General features: G+C 34.0%; 1 protein-coding gene across 1 annotated transcript in view; it reads right to left on the bottom strand.

Annotated features, from left to right (window-relative positions):
- LOC114083935 (uncharacterized) overlaps positions 1 to 11,116 on the bottom strand; it is a 138,986-nt gene extending 127,870 nt beyond the window's left edge. Inside the window, exons 1-5 of the mRNA XM_071607127.1 lie at positions 11,107 to 11,116; positions 8,121 to 8,154; positions 4,992 to 5,064; positions 650 to 704; positions 401 to 555 (exon numbers count right to left, since the gene is read on the bottom strand). Coding sequence (XP_071463228.1) covers positions 401 to 555; positions 650 to 704; positions 4,992 to 5,064; positions 8,121 to 8,154; positions 11,107 to 11,116 — 327 coding nt within the window. The remainder of the gene's footprint in view (positions 1 to 400; positions 556 to 649; positions 705 to 4,991; positions 5,065 to 8,120; positions 8,155 to 11,106) is intronic.
- Positions 11,117 to 23,225: the final 12,109 nt, after the last annotated feature.

Below are 23,225 nucleotides of genomic sequence, written 5' to 3'. Positions count from 1 at the left end.
GATCAGAAACATCTGGTCTGGTGGTCTCCACCCTGATCTTCTGGCCTTTCCCTCTTATCAGGCGAGGACAGCCTGCCAGAGGCTTCACTCTCTTTTATCACGGTGAGGGGAAGTAAATTGTTTGAGGCCATTCTGGAGGGATCTGTGGATGTGCCTGGTGAAACTGCAGGTCTTTTAAAATGAAGTTAAAATGGAGTTGCTTAGGCTCAGGCCTAAGGCCATCCTGACGATTAGTCCCACCACATTCTATAATTGTTAATGGTATAGTTAAAACTGTTGCTATCCTTGTTATTAGGACTCTATGGCCTTATATTTATTTCTAGGTTGTTTGGTATCATTATGTGTATATGAGAGATGATATGCAAAAACAATAAGAAAAATAATTTTTTAAAAATCTTACCTTTGAGCCAACTGAGGAAGAAAAAATATTGTGATAGTTCTTTATATTGATTTCCTCCACAGGAGTGGTTTCAATCACATATTTCTTTTTAATATCCACATCACAGTTTCCAGGTAATGTTTCAAGTTTGGGTTCCTCAGTTTCATTTATTTCTTCTACAAAAATAAAAGCAAAATAGAGAGTACAGTAAAAGCTCCATAATTTTAAATCAATAATCAGCTTGCAATAGATACTGTTCAAATATTTTACCATCATTCTTCGATTCATTAGTGTGAGGTAATTCTCCATTTTCTTTGGGGATATCCTAGGAAGGAAAAAAATATTTAGGTGTAATAAGCACCAAATTTGAAAAATTAGCTTAATATTTTCCATTACTGCAGGATATAAGAGAAGGAGAATATGTTTCTGAGCCATTCCAATGTAAACTCAATTTAATCTTGCCACTTACTAAGCTATGTCTGCTCATGGGGTGAGGATGATGAGAGATCTCCAAAATGTTATTCCCCTTACCTCCAAAATAATTTCACAAATACTGACATCCATTAAATTATTTTATTAATCCAAATGACCTAGGATGTAATTGGAGCCATCCGTAGTTTATAGTGCTTTTGAAAAAAAAAAATTTAGAAATTTAAAATAATTATGTGTGATATTTTTCATGTGTTTTTGTGACTTATATTGGCATAAATTATCTCTTGAGGGAAAATATGAGACCTAAGCTTTAAGAGTATCTTATAAATAAAACTGATAGAAATCACAAACAGTATGAGTTCTGTCCATCTTGTGTGTTAAATAGCTAAAAATGTTAATATAAATGTTGAGCCTTCCAAGATAGAGAAGAATGACAAAAACAACCTCGTGGGGGCAATAGCACTGAATGAAAACCTCACAGTTACTAAATGGAAAGATTAACCAAATAACCAAAGAATGGAGACAGAGATGACTCAAAGAACATACAATGAAGAGAAGTTTTCTTCAAGAGAATATTGAGTCTTGGATTAAATAATTTTAAAAAAATAAACAAGGAGTGTGAAACAAATGTTCATCTTAAGTCCAAATCTGTGCTCATAATGAGAGGATGCTTGAAGAATATTCTGGTTCCTACTTTCATATTTATGAAATTTCCCTGACTAGTTTGCTTCTTCTTCTTCTTTTTTTTTTTTTTTTTAGTTTAATCATTTTTATTTCAAGTGTATTTTTAAAATCATAAATGGGGTTTTATAATCCAAAGTTGAAACATTTATTCTTCATTACTTTAGAATCTGACAAGCAATTCCAGACCATGCTTTCCAAATTCAGTCTTCTTTGCTGTTTTTCAGACTTCTGAGACCTAGTATTTACACTACTCCATTTTAAAAGTACAATTTTAGATAACTACTGTACACTTGTTGTAAGAGAGTTTTCTGAAAACAGACCATCAAATATAAAGTATGGTTTCTGTCCAAGGATCAGCAGTGAGGGGAAAATATTAAACACCTTTCAAGAAATCATTTATTCATTTAGAAAAACAGAACCAATGAGTTCTCTGTCATAAAAGAGAACATATAAAATTAATCTAAATTATTTTTGTAGACTTTGGTAATATTCTTCCCCACACACAGGTCTCAATCCTACTTAATTTTTTTATGCAAAGTCACCACTGGAATTTACTGGAAAAGAAAAAAAAAATCCCAGGTGTTATTTTAAAGATGAATAGGTTACTACTAAGGAAAAGAGCTGCCCTAATAATTTCTCTCAAATGCTCATTTTAAATAAAAATAGTTACTGGAAATATTTTTTAAACCAACTTTGGATAGTATGCAGCATACTACTCATTACACAAAATAGGAAATCAAAACTTTTCTAGGAAATTTTCCATGTTTACTTTTAAGATTACAACTTATTCAACTTTTTTCCCTTTTGACTGCCTAATTCAACATTTAAATTTTTTAAATTCTGCATTTCAGTGTAGCAAGAGTTCTTTTCAAATGTTCTTCACAACACAGAACACAGACACCAGAGCAACATTCTCAAGTCACATTGTTTAACTACAATGAAGTAAGAAATGAAAGTGGATGGATATCTCAAGATAGATATTCTCTCTCCTCTGAAGAGGAGCAAGCTTTTAACAAGTGAGCAACACAGAACTCCACTCCCCTGCAACTCCCTCAAACTGAGAATACCTTGATTTAATAATATATTATTTTTAAAAATTAAAGTTTGGTCACTAGGAAAGACTGAACAAAAATTATTCCCTTCTCCCCAAACAACCCAAACAGTTCTAGTCACTCTCTCCCTCTACTCCCCACAAAAACAGGGAAGTGGTAGGGGCCCAAAGCTTTATATCTGAAATCTTGGCTCCTATAACATTGCTATATGCTCAAAGTTGTAGATCTATATATTTCATTATCCAATACTTCCCCCATTTATAAGTTTAATTCCATACACACACACATACACACACACACACACACACACACACACACACACATACAGCCATACACTCACTCTCAAGTAAGACACTTTTTTGTGTTTGTTGATAAATTATGAGGAATATGAACTAGGTGTGCACAGGGTTTCATAGGTGCTTTGTAAACATCAGAGTCACTTGGGTCCTTTTCTCCAAAAGCCTGAAATCAAATTATGCAACCAGGGATCACTACTTTCCCAGACGCTGTTCACAGGCTGCATATTGACGAAGGGCAGAGAAAAAGTCCTCATAACTGATGTTTAGGTGGGAAGGCAAAGAGACAATCTCAGTCAATCTGATTTGCCAGGGAAGAAAGCCTAATGTGCTGTCCACAGGACCAAACTTCAATACTAAATCAGGATCAGGGTAACCATTTGAACTAAGTAAACTGTCTATCGTACAGCCCCGTCATACTCTTGTGGCGCTCGGGCGCCCACCCCTCCCTCCCACCCACACCCGCGTCGTGATGGCTTTTTATCCTCCCCTGCTGCCGTCGCGGGCCATCACTCCGCGTCCCCCCACCCCCCGCGCCCGAACCCCTTTCCACTGCCAACACTTCACCTCGCCCCCGCCGCCATCTTCCTCCTCCCTTAGCGGCCCGCCTCCCTAGTTTGCTTCTTCTTTATGGCACTAATTCGAGATAACTCGCCTGAATTTATACATCCCAGATATCAAAAGAAAATTCAAACTTAAAGCATATTTTTAGAATTCAGTAGTTAATTAATAGTCATCTCATGCATGCTATGTTATTTAGAACACTTCATTCTGTAGAAATTTTTTTCTAAGCCAGGTGTGGTGGTGCACCTCTGTAATACCAGTGGCTTGGGAGGCTAAGACAGGAGGATCACAAGTTCAAAGCCAGCCTCAGCAATGGTGAGCCTCTAAGCAACTCAGTGAGACTCTGTCTCTAAATAAAATACAAAATAGGGCTTGGGATGTGGCTCAGTGGTAAAGTGCCTCTGAGTTCAATCTTTAGTACCAAAAAAAAAAAAAAAAAAGAATTTTTTTCATGTGTTTTTACACATTTATTCATGTTCAAAAAATTAAGAAGCTATTTTCTTACATTTGAACTATATTGTAGCTGCTCCAGGATATATGTGAATATATTTATTAACCTTGACTAGCTTATTAAAATTTAACAAGCTTTTAAATGAATATTTAAATAACTAAGTAAAAAAACTTCTAAAATATGAGATCTCAGAATGTGACATAAGCATTTGAATATTTTAAAACACTATGATACAAAAAATATAAATCTAAAGTCTTATCATATGGTTATTGAGAGTCTATGCTTCCAGTAGTGGTTATTATTTTTCACAAGACATCTATTTTTCAATTAGATAAAGAGTTTTAAATATACTCTTAGTGGAAAGAGTCAGAAGGCATGAAGAAATCCCTTTTTAATGCAAACATTTTTATAATGTTATTATATTTTTATACATTTATTTACTTAGTTTTATATGATGCTGAGGATTGAACCCCTTGCCTCACAGTACATGGTAGGCAAGTACTATACCACTGAGCTACAACTGCAGCCCCTAATCTAAACATTAATATACTTATTCTAAATTTGTATGTTTCCATAATTTCTAATGTTACTTTAGTGTAAAAATGGAGCCAAGGATAGAAATAATGAAAAAAGTCTCCAAGAAATATATTGAGTAAAATATAAAGGGTCTAATAAAAAAAAAAAAAAAAAAAAAAAAAAAAAAAACTCTATCCAATGTGCATTATTTATATCAAATTAAAGGCATGAGGGAAATTTCATGATTCTACACAAACTAATTTTTGCATGAGTATTATAAATCATGTAATTATGATTTAAAGTCACACTAATGTAAATCTAACAAAAATTCCTTGACCAAATTTCCTACTGCTTCTGCAATACGAAATTTATTCCTGATGCAATTTTTCTATCAATATGTATTTACTAGTACAATGTTTCTTCCATCCCCCAGCAAACTAAACTCCTCAAGGGAACATTGGCATTTGTACAAGTTAAAAAATATCAACATAATTCTCTTAAAATGGTTTTGTCTGAGCAAATTTGCATAAAATAGATTAGGAAACCATTGCTAAGTTTTAATACCACACAACTAAAAATTCAGAGCAAGAAAATTGATTTCACAAAAATCACTTTACCTTGTCATAATATTTATAGTTGGCCTCATCCAAGGTGAGACAATGATCTTCAGGATCAGTTTTATTAGAAATCCTGTAAAGCAAAAGTGTATAATAATGTAGGTGGATAATATTTTTAATAAACTCTGGCAAAAACTTAGATTTAACTTTATTAAATTGTATTTCTTGACTGATATGATTAAAACATAACTTCTGTTTTATAAAGCTCTTTCTGCCTCCACTTTTTTTAAACTATGAAATATTCAATGAAGGTAGTCTTAATTCCATTTCAGACTGACAGTCAATGTATTGGCAGAACATGAGAATAACTTATTCTCAGAAACTGCCTGTCTTGAAGGCTGAACTTAAAATCCAATTAATAGCTCACACACACACACACACACACACACACACTTTTTTTTTAACCTTAAGTGGAACACCCATTTTATAACCCAAGACAGGGTAGCAAGAAACACAGTGGCTTCTCTCTTGGTTATCCATGGATCAAAGACTAACTAAGGTAGTTTAAAATGGTGGTATTAGTTCTTCAGCATGGATATCACCTACTGAAAATAGGTGCAGCGTGTGGTGATGCATGCTTGTAATCACAGCAAATTGGGAGGTTGAGGCAGGAGTATTCATGTTTGAAGACAGTCTCAGTGAATTAGTGAGGCCCCCAACAATTTGGCGACATCCTGTCTCAAAACAAAACATAAAACAATAGGGCTGGGGATGTGTCTCTGTGTTCAAGCACCCCTAGGTTTTGTCCCCATTGCAAAGAAGAAAAAAAATCAAAAAGAAGACAGCAAAAGTGAGGCACTAAGCAACTCAGTGAGGCCCTGTATCTAAATAAAATAAAAATCAGGGCTAGGGAAATGGCTCAGTGGGCAAATGCCCCTGAGTTCAATCCCTGGTACCAGAAAAAAAAAAGAAAGAAAGAAAAAAAAGAAAAAGAAAATATGAAACCTTAAAAAAAATTTTGAACATTGTATGTTCAAAGTCAAGAAATGAATGTATATGTTGTTATTGGGAATACTTATTATTAATGTATTATAAATACATTTTTTCCTGTATAGATCCCAGTTTATTCAAATCCACATAAACTAGCAAGCACCTATAACTTTTACAGGCCCTCAGATACCCAAGTGGAAAGATTGCTAGAAAAACAGAGTACTGGTAATGATACCTGTGTTTCCCTAAATATTATTTAAATATCCTCCTTCCTCTGGGATTCCACTCCCCAATCTCTAATCTGCAGGACTCAGTGGAACCCTCTAAACTTTAAATCTACATTCTATGAAGATGCAGATTCCTGATACAAGTTACACTCAAAGGACCAAGAGTCACAGTTCCTTCTGCTTGTGGGAAACTCAGTCACAGGCCTTAGCATAAACATTTTCCCAACTACCTAACTGAAGCTCTTCGATGAATTTTCCAGTCAATTATTTTCATGATCTACTATATGTGCATGTAAGAAGGACATCAATGAGTTGAGAAAAGAAGTAGAGGAGAATGGACACTTGCTATAGGCTGTAGATCCATGTGTCCAACAAATTCTAGTCCCCTGGGTTTTTAGAGTCCCTAAGCCACTCTCACATCTCTAAACTCTGGAGACTTTTCCCAGTGGCTCAAATTATTTTCACATCTTTCAAAAAAACCTTGAATTTTTGAATTTTTGTCACATCTTCCAGTTAAACAAACAAGAAAATAACAACCTACCAGGACTTCCTTCAAATCCTATTTTTAATAGGCCTTTATAGAGAGCTTCCAATATTCTATGTCCTTAATATCCATTTTGTGTTAATCAAACTGGTCATAAACCCCAAGGTTTTGGTCGATTTTCTACAACCCTTATTTCTTCTCAACACAGTGCTGTTTCTCTTCAGTTTTGCCCTTCCCTTTGTTAGTGTCACTCTGATACTCTATCACTGGGCTTACTTAGTAATCCCAGTCTTATCCACTTTAGTTGGGTTTCTACAGACCCTCTCTAGTCTGTTATGAACACATTTACTACACAATGATAATCAGGAAAAGTACTGAGTTAGCATGAAGGAACCTCAGTTTGAATCTTATTGCTATTCCTTTCTATATCCACAAAAGTCCCTTTCATATCTATATGTTTCAGGGTCATCATCATGACCATCATTTGGCCAGCATGTCAAATACATATTGAAGGGTGAGAGGGTACATTGATAGGTGAAAATTCCTTAAAATTCTTAAATTCTCTGAGCTTTTGATTCTGTCAATAGGAAAAAAAATGAATATTCAATTGACACAACTTTAAAAAAATAAAGAGAGCACAACAAAAAGTAAAAATAAAAATTCAAGAAAAGATTTTAATCATAGAAAAAGAAAACAAGATTATAAAGAAAAAAAGTCTTCATAAAAGTAAATAGGGGTAGTAGCCTGAAGGAAAATGTAGCTCTTGATTTATAAAACAGTTTATAAAAACAGAGGTCAAAGATACATGGGAGTAGAATACTGAAGGAAACCAAACTGGGAAATCAGGAAGTAGAGATATCAATTAAAATATTCTCTATATGGAGCCTTAATATATTTAATATAACATGGTTTACACAAAGGTATCCTTAACTTCAAGTAAAATGATTCCTTTCCAGGACTAGCCTGATCTTGTTTATGAAGAAAACATGATACCACAGCTTTGTGATGTACAACAAAAGAAATTTTGTTATCAGTGAGACTGTCAAAAATATCAGGACAAACTCTATACCCAGGCTTCTCAGGTAAATTATGAATCAGAATTAACACACAACTGACTTTGACTTTCTGAATTGATGATACAGATCTGCTTCTTGATTCTAGTACAGCACTGGCATCAACCTACACAGTAGGGCAATACAATGGAGTTGTCAGCCAGGCAAGATTACAGTGTAACTACAGGCCTGGTACTTATTAGTTGTAGGAATATGGGACAATTAGTCAACTTCTATGAATGAGTGAGAACTGCTTAATTAGCAAATAACAGGTTATAATAGCACAGACACTTTCAAAGTCATTGTGATGACTTTAACAAACAAGTGTTAGATACAATTGTCTATCCTAGACTGGAACATTCAACACATATTTGTTCCTTTCATCTTCATTCTATAACTAGCTATCATACAATTTTTTTACTCTATAAAATCTTACCTTTTTAAATTGTCATCCATAGACTCTTCATCCACTATTAAAGAAAAGAGTAAAATACGTATTTAATCAACAATAGAAAATATAAAATATTAAAAGTGTATGAGTCTGATGCTTTTTTATAGAGTATTCCTCTAGGCCCATATATGGAGCCTTTTCTAGAATGAATATTAATTATATTTCTGATAGGAAATTAATGCATTAAGAACTCTTCAGTCCCATACTTTGTACTTTTTAAATGCAAGGAAGATGCATGGGATTTATCAAAATTTGATACCTAAAAGTAAAAGTAAACAGTCCCATGGCTGTACTTTTATCTAAAAGTTACAAGATGGACAGAAAACAATATCATTAGCAGATTCAGGAGCATAGAGATGAAAGTGTCAAACAAGTAGCATGATTTTTTCTGGACTAATTGCAGTAGGAATAAATATCAGAGAATATTCTTAGGCTGTTATGATACACAATAGCTCCAGATTTTCAGTCAAAACTGCTCAGGTTAAAATGAAACCCTTTACCACAAGGAAGGTGAATGCATGGACAGTGTACTTTGCTGCATGGCAAAACTCAAGGAAACAGACCAGGGATTGGAATGCTTACATAGACATTCCAGGTTAAATTTGAGGAGAGCTAAATAGAAATTGATATGTTTACCCTCACTAATCCTGTTCTGCTGAAGATATTATTCTCTTATTTCCAGATGCTTTCTCTCTTATGTGTCATACAAACAAAGCATTACCTCCAATGTGGACGGTGTGTGTGGGGGGGCACTAAAAAGATGACATCCATGAGAGTTTGTACATTATGGTGTATACTTTGTTGTCATAGGAAAACTTAGAAGCACTAGGGAGGTAGCAGTAAGTTGTCATGTAGAAATAGCTGATATGAGAAAGTATTAAAGTATTATGCCTTCAGAATGTGCCAACCATTGTCTCTCTGATGAGAGAAAAAGTCCTTTCCAATGCATTTAAATTATGAAACAAAACAATGTGACTTTTTTGGCATTTCCCCCAAGAGAAAATCTACTGATAGGATACAGAATGGAGCTTAATGGTAGTGTGTTGCATAGAATACATGAATCCTGGGTTCGATCCCTAGAACTGAAATAATAATAGTAATAAAAATAATAAAAAATTTAAAAGAATGTCAGTTCTGTTAAAATTAAATAGTCTGATTTTATACTCTTCTCTGAAAATATTAGAATTACTTTTTAGATTATTTGAAGTATGTCATTAATTTGTAATGGCAAAAACGTAAAGCATATAGTATGAATCAATCCAAAGGGGTTATACAAAGAAGGGGACATAATTTTAGACAATGTTGTATTTGCTAAATTTAAAGCACTTATGGAATTATTTTACTCAATATACTACCTCAAGCAGATGGCAATGTAATTACTTTTTCTTTGTTTTCATTGGTTCTTTTAATTTAAACATAGGATTCATTTTGATCAAATTCTACAGCTTTGTTTTTTCTTTTAAATTCAGCCCCCAGTAGATACCCTTTTTCTTCCCCCCTTGCTTTGTTTCCTTTCATCTACTGTACTGAACTGTTATTTATTTATATACTTTTAAAAAAAAAAAGTATCTTGGTGATATACATGTTGATGAGATTCACTATGGGGCAGTCATAATTGTACATAGCAAATTTCATTGAGATTCTGTTTAGTCAGATTTTTTATTGCTGTGACTACAGGACCTGACCAGAACAATTATAGTGGGGAAAGAGTTTATTTGAAGATTTCAAAGGTCTCAGTCAATAGACTGCCAACTCCATTCCCTGGGACTCAAGATGAGGCTGAACATCATGGTGGAAGAGTAAGGCATAGGGAAACAGCTCACTTGTTGAACAGAAAGCAGAGAGAGACTCTACTCACCAGATATAAAATATCAAAGGCAAACCTCCAATGACGCACATCCTTAGCTGTATTTTACCTGCCTTCAGTTACCACCCAGTTAATCCCATCAGGGGATTAATTCACTGACTGGGTTAAGACTCTCTTAGCCCAATCATTTCCCCTCTAAACCTTCTTGCATTATATCATACATGAGATTTTTGGGGACACCTCACATCCAAACCATCAAAGATTCATTCTGACAACTGAAGAGGAGATAATTTTAATTCATGTTTACTACTTGCTTTCTAGAAAGTTTTCCTATGGCAAGGCTGTACGATACTTTTTGATGACCACTGTATAAACTATGACTTCTTGAGATTGTCAGATTCCACTGAGAAGATTTTATCTGATCCCAGTAGAGTAGGATATTACAGATAGCACTGTGTTGTACAGCATGATCCAATTTTTTTTCATTCCTTTTCATTATGTGGCAAATCGTTATAGACTTCCTGCTTTTTCTGTATGTAATCCGTATGCCCTCATGTCCTATACTGGTGAACAAAAATTGGAAAACAAGGGCTATAAATGTAGCCCACTCATAGACAATGTGCCTATATCACATGATGTAATGTATTCAATCACTAGCAACACAAAATAAAGAAAAACTAAAAAGTATTTTGTAAATAACTACATTTAATTACGTTGGAACTTTAATATTTTAAATATACTATACTTTTCCAAATATAAGGTTACTCTGGAAAAAAATATTCCAGATATAATAGAGATCAGTGGTTGGAAGGGGTTACATGTGTGTTGAGGTGATTAGGAAGAGGATAAGGACAATAAAACATTTTGTTTCTGAAGCTACAACTATGAATACATGCTGTTATCCATTTTTCTAAAAACCACAGGTTGTATAGCACCAAGAAAGAATCCTAACATAAATTAAATATGTGAGTGATAATAATGTATAAATGTAGGCTCATCATTGGTAGCAAGAGTATGCCCCTTGTAGTGGACATTGATAATGGAGGAGGACTGTGAATGTAAAGTAAGTACAGAAGAAAATATCTCTGTGCCTTCCATATTTTTCTGTGAATTTAAAACTATGTATTAGGGACCAAGGATATACCTCAGTGGTAGAGCACTTACCTGGATGCATAATGCCCTAGATTTGATTACAGTACTGTACACACAAAAAGTTACTAAATAAAAAAAAAAAATACTCTCTGAGCTGATCATTAACAGTTAATATATATTATGGCAAGACAGTCACCTCCAAATTGGTGATAAAGATCAAAGCAATAGAATATGGGTATTCTCATAAATTGAAGAAATTGAAAATACACAAATGAATAATTTAATTACATATTTACGCAAGAAAATAGTTTAAAAATGCCACAGAGTATTTCACCTCATTTTAATAAGACAACTCATTTTTAGTCACACAAATAACTAATTTTTATTTACTAAATACATTCAACTTATAGAAAAAAATATTAGAAAATACATTTGCTCTTTGGAGCAATCTCAATTCACATTTTGGGTAGATACTGGAGTTCAGACATTTGCCACATCCCTGGGCACACAGACTATAGTTCTTTCTTTTTTTTTGAGAGAGAGAGAGAGAGAGAGAGAGAGAGAGAGAGAGAGAGAGAGAATTTTAATTTTTTTTTTTTTTAGTTTTTGGGGGACACAACATCTTTCTTTGTATGTGGTGCTGAGGATCGAACCCAGGCCGCACACATGCCAGGTGAGCGCGCTACCGCTTGAGCCACATCCCCAGCCAACACAGACTATAGTTCTACAGGCAGAATATATGACTTTCTGGCACAACCCTCATAATGCCAAAGTTCTGCAGGTATGAAGGGCTTGCTGCTATGCAGGCATTGACCATTGCCCTGGGCACAGACTAGGACAGTGTGTGCACAGACAACTCATGTAGAAGAAATTCTTGACTAGATTTTGCTTTGTGTTTCTTTCTTTTTAATTATGACTTTGTCATTTTGTTTCATTACTTTTATCTTATTTTCATAATTTAATAGAATTTTTAAAATTTTCTTCCAATTTCTCATTCTTCCTTTTTTTAAAATAAATTTTACTTTTATGAACCTTTAACAATTTACTGGATCCTAAATATTTTATCCCTTTCTTCTCTGTTGTTACTGGTGTTCCTTTTTTTTCTTGATGATTGTTTCTGTATACCTATATCTAGTTTGCCTTCATGCTGTATTATTGTTGTTTGTCTTCTTCCATCTGCATTGGGGATCCAGCCCCATACCTTGAACACATTGGTAGGTACTTTGCAACTTCTAAATCCCACAGCAAAGGTAAGAAAAAATGCATCTTACTTTCCACCAAAGACATACATTCCCACTTATAACTTGACAGGTACTTCAAGTCAAATAACAGGGTAAATAAAAGCCCCCAGCTGACATGTACCCATGTAGGTATGGATCGAATGTACTATAATCCAGTGTCTGGCAGCCACCCTCATTGCATGAGCAGAGAGAAGTGAAAGAACTCTGTTTACAGAGTTGTGCAGGTATGAAGTCTGCACCAAGCAGCACCTCAGCCTAGTTTGTTGGAGGCCATGACCAAGTCAAGATGGCACCTGGCAGTTTGCCAGGAGGAGTGGCTTGTGAGGCAATGTCACCAAGCCATCAAGATGGTGGGGACTCCTTATTGGCTGATTGCTGTATCTGTAGGGGAGCAATGCTATGATTGGATGATGCTGATTGAGTCATGCTTTATGTAAATCAGTTAGATATATATACCTCTGCTGTTCCTCTATAAAGTAGTTAACTTCAGTTACCTTCAGTTCCTGCCCCAACCTTCAGTTGCTTGTCACCTCTCGGTTACTTTTCCCAGCTGGACTGTGGCACTAGGTCTCTCCCGTGCCTTTGCAGATGGAAAATTATTGACAAGGCTACAGTAATGACCACAAAAAATGCAGCCCACATAATCCACTGCCTACATCATGTGACTCCATTCTCACAAGATTGACAAAGAGAGTTGGTCCTTCAGGCTATGATAGTACAAACTGTGACAAAACCCATGAATCACAGTCAGGTAAAACATAAAAGTCTATAATACACAGTCGATAATTTGGAAATAATCTCTACAAAATAAACCAGTAGCCCAGGATACATCATCAAGAGAAGGTTATTTCCTAAGAAGACTCTCACATAAATGTGGAAGAAACATACATCCCCACAGATGCACAAAATTTAGCACAAATATAAGAAAGATGAACAAATAAGGTAACATGCACCCTCTAAAAGTTCATAACTCTCTAGCAACTGATTCCAATGACACTGCAGTAGACAAAATGCCAGAAAAATGATTAAAAAAGATATTAAAAATAATGTATGAATTCAAAGATGATACAAATAGAAGATGAATAAAGTAATAAAAACCTTACAAGGCATTAGAGAACAGTGCAAAAATAGAGCTTCTTAAAATAAATCAAACAGCAATCTTGTAAATAAATAGCTTAATATTTCAAATTTTTAAAAAATAAGTCTAATTTTCAATCATAGACTAGATTAAGCAGAAGAAAAAATATCAGAGTTTGAAGGCAATGATGAATGTCACCTTTAGTTAGTTATGACAATGAAAAGAAGAAGGAACAGAATATACAAAGTCCTTGGTACCTGATTTATATACTAAACTCATGAATTATGAACATAGACAATGATGTATTAGTACAGGCTTATAGGCCATGCAATTTATTTGGAGAAAAAAATAGCAGAAAATTTCTTAAGTTTTTTGAATGCTATGGATGTCCAGATACAGGAAGCATTTAGAACACCAAATGGACATGACCAGAATAGAACTTCTCCACGTTCATTTATAAAAATTGCCCAAAGTACATTGAAAGCTGTAAAGAAGACCAAACCACTTATAGAATAAACTCATAAGAAGAACATAAGAGTTATCAACAGAAACTTTGAAGGCCAGGGAACATGAAATGGTATGTTTCAAGCCCTTAAGAGAAAAGAAAAAACAAAGACAAAAATTTAAGATGGATGGAAAGGGTGGCTATTATGTTAAGTAGAATATGTCAGAAACATAAATCAAATATCACATTCTCTATAACATATGCAATTTGAAAACAAATTAAGAATGACTAGGAAATGTAAAAGGGGTTATTAGGGAAGAGGAAAGGTAAAAAGGGATGAAGAAATGAAGGGACAGATAGAAATGGAAGTAGGGAAAGTGGTTGGGATTCAAGTACTATTTACATATGTATGAAAATATCACTGTAAAATCCACGGATTTGTATACACAGTAAGAGTTGATATCTATAGTAAAAATAGAACATCTCTTTTTATTACAAGTCCACTTTGCTACAATGTCATTATATAGGAAAGACAACATACTAATTTGAATTTTTTTACTTATTTCTGCACATAAATATAAGATTTCAGGGGCCAAGATTAAGTTAGCCTAAAATTTCTTCAGACAATATCATTTCTGATTATAAATTTCCTACAATTAATGGCTTAAATAATCATGAATTCTAGATTATTAAGAAAAAAATTAAGAACAAATATGAATGTAACACATTAATTTTTCCACGGTTCCTTTGCAATTCAAACTTTCTTACTCCTATTTATTTACTTACTTTGGTACCTGGAATTGAGCCCAGGAGAGCTTAACCACTGACAGATATCCCAGTCCTTTTGTAATTTTTGAGAAAGTGTCTTGCTAAGTTGCTTAGGGCCTTGCTAAATTGCTGAGGTTGACTTTGTACTTGCAGTCCTCTTGCCTCAGCCTCCTGAGCCACCTGATTACAGGCTTGCCAACACTGCACCTGGCATACTTTTCTTATATAAGCCATTAATACCATGATCAATTCACTTTCAGAAGTCTTACCTGGGTTGATACTTTCAGTATGTTTAGATTCTTCTTTCATATATTGAATAATTAATTCCTTGAGGCTATAGATAAAAAAAAAATTAATCAAATTAGCATTTTAATATTGATATAAAAACAATAACCAAACATTCAATATATAATAGTATTTTAAACAATATTAGATCTTATATCAGAGCTTTATAATATGCACTTCAAATTTGTAAGCCCAGACATTTTATTAAATTGACAATTATTTGTAAATTGTTTGGTTTTCTTTTGTTTTTGAGATGGGATTTCACAATGATGCACAGGCTAGTCTGGAATTCCTTGGTTCTAGCAATTCTCCTGCCTCATTCTCTCCCCCAAATAGCTGTGGTAAATACACATGCCATTGCACCCATAAGCTTATATTAGGAAAACAAAGTAAGATAAAATTATCATGAATTGAGAACAATATAGGTGAGTATATTAACTGATATAGCTAGAACTCAGAAAATGTCATGTAAATAATAGCTCTTTCTTCTTGCACAATTAATTTCTTTTAAAATTAAGGGCTTCTTCTAAAAAATAAGGGTTGTACCACTTTAGTTTACAAAGTTGTTAGGAAGACTCAATGAGGTAATATTAAAACATGTCAAAAGAAATAGAAAAATAATGGCATAATTTGATCTTTTTATTCAACTATAATTGGAATCCCAAATAAACCAATGTGTATTCTTCACAGGTTCTAATATTCAAGTGTTGAAATTACTGAAAAATGCTTTTGAGTTCTAATTTTGGTTATTGATTGTAGTCTTTTTTCTGCTTTATGTCTCAGGGCAAATTAGACATTAAATAATTTATAACAATTTTTTTATAAGTATCATATCTCTTTAGAGAATATATTCATCCCCTATTGTGAAACTAATCAATAAAACCAAAAAAATGGGAAATTAACCAATGCCAAGAATTGGCTTGGACTGCTACTATTTCTTCTCCACCTAGTTGAAAAGAATCAATGGATAATTTTTAGAGGAAGCTAAATCTCCATGTCAAGCTCTAACTGACTTGGAAGACCAAATCCTCTTTACACATGGATACTAATAAGTCATAATGAGGCTTAGCGCTCTAAGATTCAATGAATCTACTTTAAGCTCAGAGAACTTATCTCTTCCCTGTAAGGGAGAACTTGATATATTCTGAAAACTTTAGACTGATTGCAATAGTTTGGGAAATTTTCTTACTTTGGAAAGCAAATCACTAGACACATCCAACCTGGGAAACATTAATATTGGGCCTCCTGCAGTAAAAGAAAATATACTTCAAGGGATGAGAGGTTTCGAGGAACAGATATTTTAGCAAAGATGATTGGAAATTCTCATCTCTTCAGTGATATTATTTGAAGCTATCTGATAGTTCTGAATGATTAGATTATGCAAGAAAAGACAAAGTCCTCAAAGGATAATGCACCAGGAAGGTCTAGGCTAACATGTGGGTTGTTCCACATAAAGGTTTGAGTTGTGGGACAGGGCCAGAGTTCTTATTATGTGTATGGCTAAAGCTAGGAGGCCAAGTTGCCAAAACAGAATTCTGCTGTTTGGGAATAATAGCTGAATAAACAAGCATATGTATATATGAACTAAAAATAGCATTGTAACTTTTAAATCTAAGTGTACATTACCATGAATACTCAGGGATTGGGATCAATCAGGACATTTTGTAGTAAAAGTTAATCATCACCAAACTGAAGAGCCAGTTCTAACAGCAACACCACAGCAATAGAATTGACAGAGGAAAATTAATATTTTAAAAGTCCTTCTACCTGCTCTTTAGACTTTAAGGAAATTCTCAGGTCCTTGGGAAATTAAAGAAGGGTGGTAGAAAAGCTAACTTTCATAGGAGAGTAAAAATATTTTCTCCTCAACTGGGCATTTTAAGACCCAAATAGCTAATTATAAAAATCAAAGTGTGACACTATTTCTACTCCACAGTGAGGAGTTATACTTGGAATGAAAGAGATAAGACTGGGAATCATAATGACAAAGTTTTTTTAAAGAATCCTAAGATGCTGACGAGTGATGTATCTCAGTGGTAGAGCAACTTACTAGCATGTATAAGGGAAAAAGTAAAAAAAAAAAAAAAAAAAAAAAAAAGAAAAGAAAGGGGAAGAAAGGAACCTCTGAGAAGACTCTTACATTCATCACTATTTTTGTCTAGATTTTTGCAGGGTTCCTGGCTGATGAGCTCTAATAACTCATTATCATTCCACATATAGCTGTACTATAAAATTTCACCTCATGTGTAAAATGCAATAGTTTTAATTATTTTCAGCCTCCAATCAATATTGATTAGTATTTTAATGTAAATACTTACCTACTATCACCACTAGCAATAGCATAAGCTAATGCCATCTGCCCAAAGTTATCTGCAGCACAGACATCAATACCATTCTGAAGAAGCATCTCAACTATGTGTTTTGATTTTTGTTCCAAAGCAAACATGAGGGCTGTTCTATAATAAGAGAGATAACTTCAACTTTAAGTATTTTAATAAAATTATTCAAAGAGCTAATTTATAATATTTTCCCAATTCGACATCTTACTTTACAGATACTAATAGACATAAACATCTAAGAGAACAAATATTCACTTTTGCAAATCATCTCAAAGTCTAAAAGGAAAAAAAAAAGAAAATCTCTTTTCCCAATGAGGGAGATGTTAACAAACTTAAAATCCTTCAATGGACAGTAACTATGATGAGGTCTTTTATGTGAAATTGGTAAAACTTTCAATGAAGAAAGCTCTATTTCCTTCCTAGTGTGACACAATTACTGTAACTCACAGTCAGCTAAAGGTCAAGCAGAAAAGGCTATTTGCACACTAATAATAATAAAAAAATAATAGTCATTATTTCAATTAATGGTACTGATAAGTATTTGCTAGACATTGAATGCAATGCAATGTGTACAATTTCACAATCATCCTTCAAGCATGTATTATCCTATTTTTCATATCAGGAAATATATTTAGTCATAAGTATTGTTTTTAAGGTAATGTACTACAAAAGCTAGGAATAAAATCTAACTGTGTGAGAATCTAAGGCTTTTTTTTTTCTCTTTAAAACCAGCCTATGTCTTATATTTATTAAAGAAAATATTTATTCCTTTAAAGCTACTTTCTTCCCTCTGTACCTTCCAATTAAAAGCAAAAGCACCAAAATATGTTAAAAATGAACAGCATTTGGCAGTAGCAATTAATAAACACTTAGGAATAAACTAACATCAATATTCTACATGGAAAGCAATTTAGAACAGCCAACCAAATAAAAAAATAATAATTTCCAATGCCTATTTATGATCAATACATCTTTTCCAAAAGAAAAATAAATCAGACACAAAAGTTAAAAATATAATAGAAACCAAAATGTAAACTAAAACTCCATATTTTACAAAACTAATAGTAATAGTAAAACTCTTTAGTTAATACAAAATCATGTGACCAACAAACTAATAACAAATATCTGCCAATAATTTTGAATCATATTAATATACTTAGTTGTATTTCTCAATTCAAATAATTGATTTTTTTTTACCTTAATTGTGGTTTGTTGTTTATATCACTCTATTCTAAATATGTTAATATTGACCTTCCCATTAAACAAGTCATTTTTCCTTGAGTGATTGTTACTATATAAATTATATAATATGTATATAAAGTACTATACCTTCCCTTCTGGTCAACTGCATGTATATTTGCTTTGTTCTGAATTAATGTTTCAACCATCTGCTGTCTGTTTTGCTCTATGGCAAGTAAAAGTGGTGTATAGCCACTCTGGAAAACAACAAAAAAGTTTACAAAATTATTCAACTGAACTGAACCTCTTACAAAGTGCTGTCTGAACAAAGAATATAACAAATAATGTAAATTAAGAGTAACCTCTTCCTTCTCATCTCATTCCACTTTCATATTTTCTGACCCTTAACTTTGCAATGTCTCTCCTCTACTTAGAGTGGCCACATAAACTCTAGTCATTTCTTGAAGACAGAGACCTCTTTTCTCAATAGCCCTGTACCCTAAAACAATTAGTAAAGGATTTGAATATTATATTTAATAAGCCAAATTTTTAACTCTATATCATCAGGGTTTATTAATCTACATACCAAAGAATACATACTTTTTCAGAAATACCAACCCTTACCAGAAAGGTTCCTTGATTCACTGTTAGAGAAATTTTACAAGAGTGTGCATTATATATGCAGTACTACAGAAATATCTTTAGTATTGCTTAACAATTCTTTGACATTGATTTTTCATAGCAAACATTTACATGTGAAGAACTAAAGTTGCAGGTATACACTTTCCAATAAACATGGAAGTTTTCTTCATGTTACTCAAGTCCTCTTGATTCTATTCCATTTATGGTGTCAGAATCCCACATACCAATATCAGGCATTTGTGCACCAAATTGTTCACAAAAGAAGTGGGCTCTGAATTGAAAGAATAGACTTTGAGTAGATTATGCTGCTTTTTTCTTAAAGGAAAGGAATTGAATCTTGTTTTCTGCTATTATTAGATAAAAAATATTTACCTTCCATGTTATAAAGATGAATACAAAAATATATTCTCCCTGGGAATCAGTGAAAGTCTGTCAGCTACTCAACCAATAGGGGGTTAACATCCAGAATATATAACACACACAACATTATACCCCCCAAACAACCTATTCCAATAAATGGGCAAATGAACTGAGGAGACATTTTTCAAAAGAAGAAAATGAATGAACAACAAATATATAAACAAATGTTCAACATCTCTAGCAATCAGAGAAATGCTACAATAAGGGATAATATCACTCCATTTGGAATGGTAATGAGCAAGAATACAAACAACAATAAATGCTGGCAAGGTTGTGTGGATAAAGGAACATTTGTACATCGTTGGAAACACTGAAGACTAGTATGTTCACTCTGCAAAGCAGTTTGAATATTCCTAAAAAATCTAGGGATCAAACCACAATAGAACCAAGAAATTTCACTCCTGGTTATTTTTGTAAAAGAACTAAATAAAATCAGCATACTATAGTGATATAGCTACTTCAAGTTTATAGTAGTCCAATTCTTAATGACTATGTTGTAAAATCAACCCAGATGCCCACTGATGGATGAAAAAGATTAAGAAATTGTTGTATGTATACACAATGTCATTCTACTCACCCATAAAGAATAATTAAATTATGGAATTTGCTAGTTAGTGGGTGGAAATGGAGAAGTGAAAAAAGTCAAACTCAGAAACTCAAGGGTTGAATGTATTCTCTAATATGTGGAAGCTAGGGTAAAATGAAGAAAAGGAGGAAGGAAGGATAGGATATCAAAAAGATACAGGGAAGATCAGTAGTGTAGTAGGAGAAGATTGAGGTGCCAAGTAGAAGGATAACAAAGGAGAATCAACAAATAATGAATTCTTCAAAAATTATGTTGTGTGCATATATAAATATACCACAGGAAATTTCATCTTTCTGTTTAAGTAAAAAGAACCAATCAAAACTAAATAGAGAAGGGAGCATATGTCTATCAGAGTAGAGGAAAGAGAACAATGGAGGACAGGAAGGACAGAGGGAGGGAGGGTCAGGAAAGGAATTGAATCTTGAACTGAAATCAAATTCCATGCATGTATAATTTTGTTGGGATAAACCCGGCAAAACTACTAAGTATAACAATGACTATATATACTACTATGTATTCAACTTCTATGTATAACTATTACAATCTAATAAAAATAAGATCATAACATATATCCTCAGTTTTAATGGTAATTCTGGGACCCTAATGAACATCTGGTTTTCAAGATTCTTTTACTCTTATGCCATTTTAGTTGCTACTTAAAACAATTTATAAATTGAGGCAAAATGTAACTCAGAAATTTTGCATATTGATGAGCTTCATAGTGATCTATATCGATGAACTGTTTTTTGCATAATGAAAGACACTAAACCAATTGCATTTTTTTTTCTATTTTCGTATCTACTTTCTATCTCAGAAAGTCAGAAGATTACCAGTGAGGAAGCAGGTCAGTGACAGAGCTGAGCAAAGCAGGGTCCAGGCCTGGTGTCACCCATAGACGTACCTACCTTGGGACTTTTCTCAGCCCTGAGTAACTCTGTATTTAAATAGAGGATGGCACAGACAATAGCAGCTTGGAAGAAAAAGGGCAACAACTTTTCTTTTTCCATAAAGAAGGAAAGTGATTAGAAGAAACTGTCTCTAGGACATTGTTCCTCACAGTAATTAGTGGCCATTCCCAAGATGTGGCAAAGTTGAAAGAATGAAAGGTGGGAGGGAAAGGGAGAGAGAAGGGAAACTGCATGGAAATGGAAGGAGACCCTCAGGGTTATACAAAATTACATACAAGAGGAAGTGAGGGGAAAGGGGAAAATAATACAAGGGGGAGAAATGAATGACAATAGAGAGGGTAGAGAGAGAAGAGGGGAGAGGAGGGGAGGGGAGGGGCGATAGTAGCCGATAGGAAAGGCAGCAGAATACAACAGACACTAGTATGGCAATATGTAAATCAATGGATGTGTAACTGATGTGATTCTGCAATCTGTATATGGGGTAAAAATGGGAGTTCATAACCCACTTGAATCAAAGTGTGAAATATGATATATCAAGAACTATGTAATGTTTTGAACAACCAACAATAAAAAATTTTTAAAAAAGACCAAATAAGTGGGTATTCAGCTTCTCAGCCTAGGTAGGTGAAGGAGAAATTTCACCAAAATTAAATATTGGACATTCAAAGAGACTTAGGGATTTCAAAATTTGAGTACAAAAAAACTGAAGAAAGAAAGTGCCATAGCCCATAACCAATGGCTGCCAGAAGTGGATTTGGCACAGACTTGTTGACTTACAAGGGGGAGTAAAGGAGCTTGCATTGCAAGCTGCATCTTTGGAGTATCTTGATTCAGAGAAATCTCACATCAGAAACACTGACTAAACTCATGTGATCCAGAGACTGCACTAGATGCTTAAAAATCATGCTCCGTTGGAAAGGGAAAGGGGAGTTCTATTCATTTCTCCTTTGTGTTTGGCAGCTCAAAGACCATCTGAAAGGGGCCAACAATATGAGTGGTTGAGGGGGAATGCAGTCAAGGCCTAAATCCAGAAAGGCTATGCTCTGGGGCTCCAGTGATTGTAGAATCATCCCCCATGAACCACAATTAGATTTCTTGGGAGGCTTCTGAGAACCAGATCCATTGAAGAAATTGTCTGCTGTGTAGCCTAAGAGTAGGTCAATCTAGTTTCTTCAAAGAAAGCCAGGTGCAACAAAACCTAATTAGACCTGAGGCCAACTAGATCTCAGTGCCAGCAGCTAGAACATCCCTTAAATAAAGCTGCAGAAGTGGTAGCCCAGGAGTGCAACAAACTGGTCCTAATGGACACTACTAACTCATCCCACTTCATGCAGGGAAGAAGAAAATATCTCTTATGTAAAACAGCTTCAATCTTAGACCACTCCAACTAGTAACAAAAAAAAAAAAAAAAGCAGGAAGAGGTTAACACCCACTTCCTTTGCTCTATTAGTACATAACTAAAAGTTATACCTAATTTTAGTACATAATTTTTAGTTGTAGATGGACATAATACTTTCATTTTATTTATTTATTTTTTATGTGGTGCTGAGGATCAAATGCAGTGCCTCATATGTGCTAGGCAAGTGCTCCACGACTGCATAACCATCCCAGCCCTCTCATTCTCTCTTATCTTCTGGTAACAACCAAATTCTATTGTTCTCTCTCCCTCTCTTCCAATACCTTTTTTCTTCTATTTTCCTTATCTTCTTCTAAACATTACTGCCAAATATCTTCTGCACTCTCTCTGTTCACTTTCTTATAAATCTTAACTAACTTTGTAAGACATTTCTTTTTTTCTACTTAACTGCATTTTTAACATTGTAGCTCCTGCCCCCCCACCTTTAATGCTAATACAATTGTTAGTATTGTAGGTTATATGACTGACACCTGCTATTGGCTTTAAAGCCACAGCTAGTTCATGGTTATTGTTTATAATTTGACAATTGCTAAATTCACTACTCCTCTTTATGGCTACATTAATATTGAGACGTCAGAGCAGGATCTAGGTATTAATGTTAACTCTGTGGTATATTATTTGGAACAGTTATCACTACTGTTTCTTTCAACCCTATTCTGTGATGTGTTGAGAAGCCACAGGGACACTAAGAGTTCACAGGTTAAAAAATGTGCTGCTGAACTAAACATTCCCTGACATTACTTTAACCCAAACAAGTGAGGAGATAAATCCCCTGAACTATCAACAAGAATCCAAGGAGGAACAAAAGAGAGGAAACTCGGAGCCCATGCACATAAGTTTGTCAAAGTAAACCAAACTACCATTTATAATTATAAAACTATAA

The sequence above is a fragment of the Marmota flaviventris genome (genome assembly GCF_047511675.1).
Source record: "Marmota flaviventris isolate mMarFla1 chromosome 5 unlocalized genomic scaffold, mMarFla1.hap1 SUPER_5_unloc_1, whole genome shotgun sequence".
Classification (NCBI taxonomy): domain Eukaryota; kingdom Metazoa; phylum Chordata; class Mammalia; order Rodentia; family Sciuridae; genus Marmota; species Marmota flaviventris.
The sequence above is the reverse complement of the archived record's forward strand: the minus strand, read 5'-3'. Positions and strand labels throughout refer to the sequence as shown.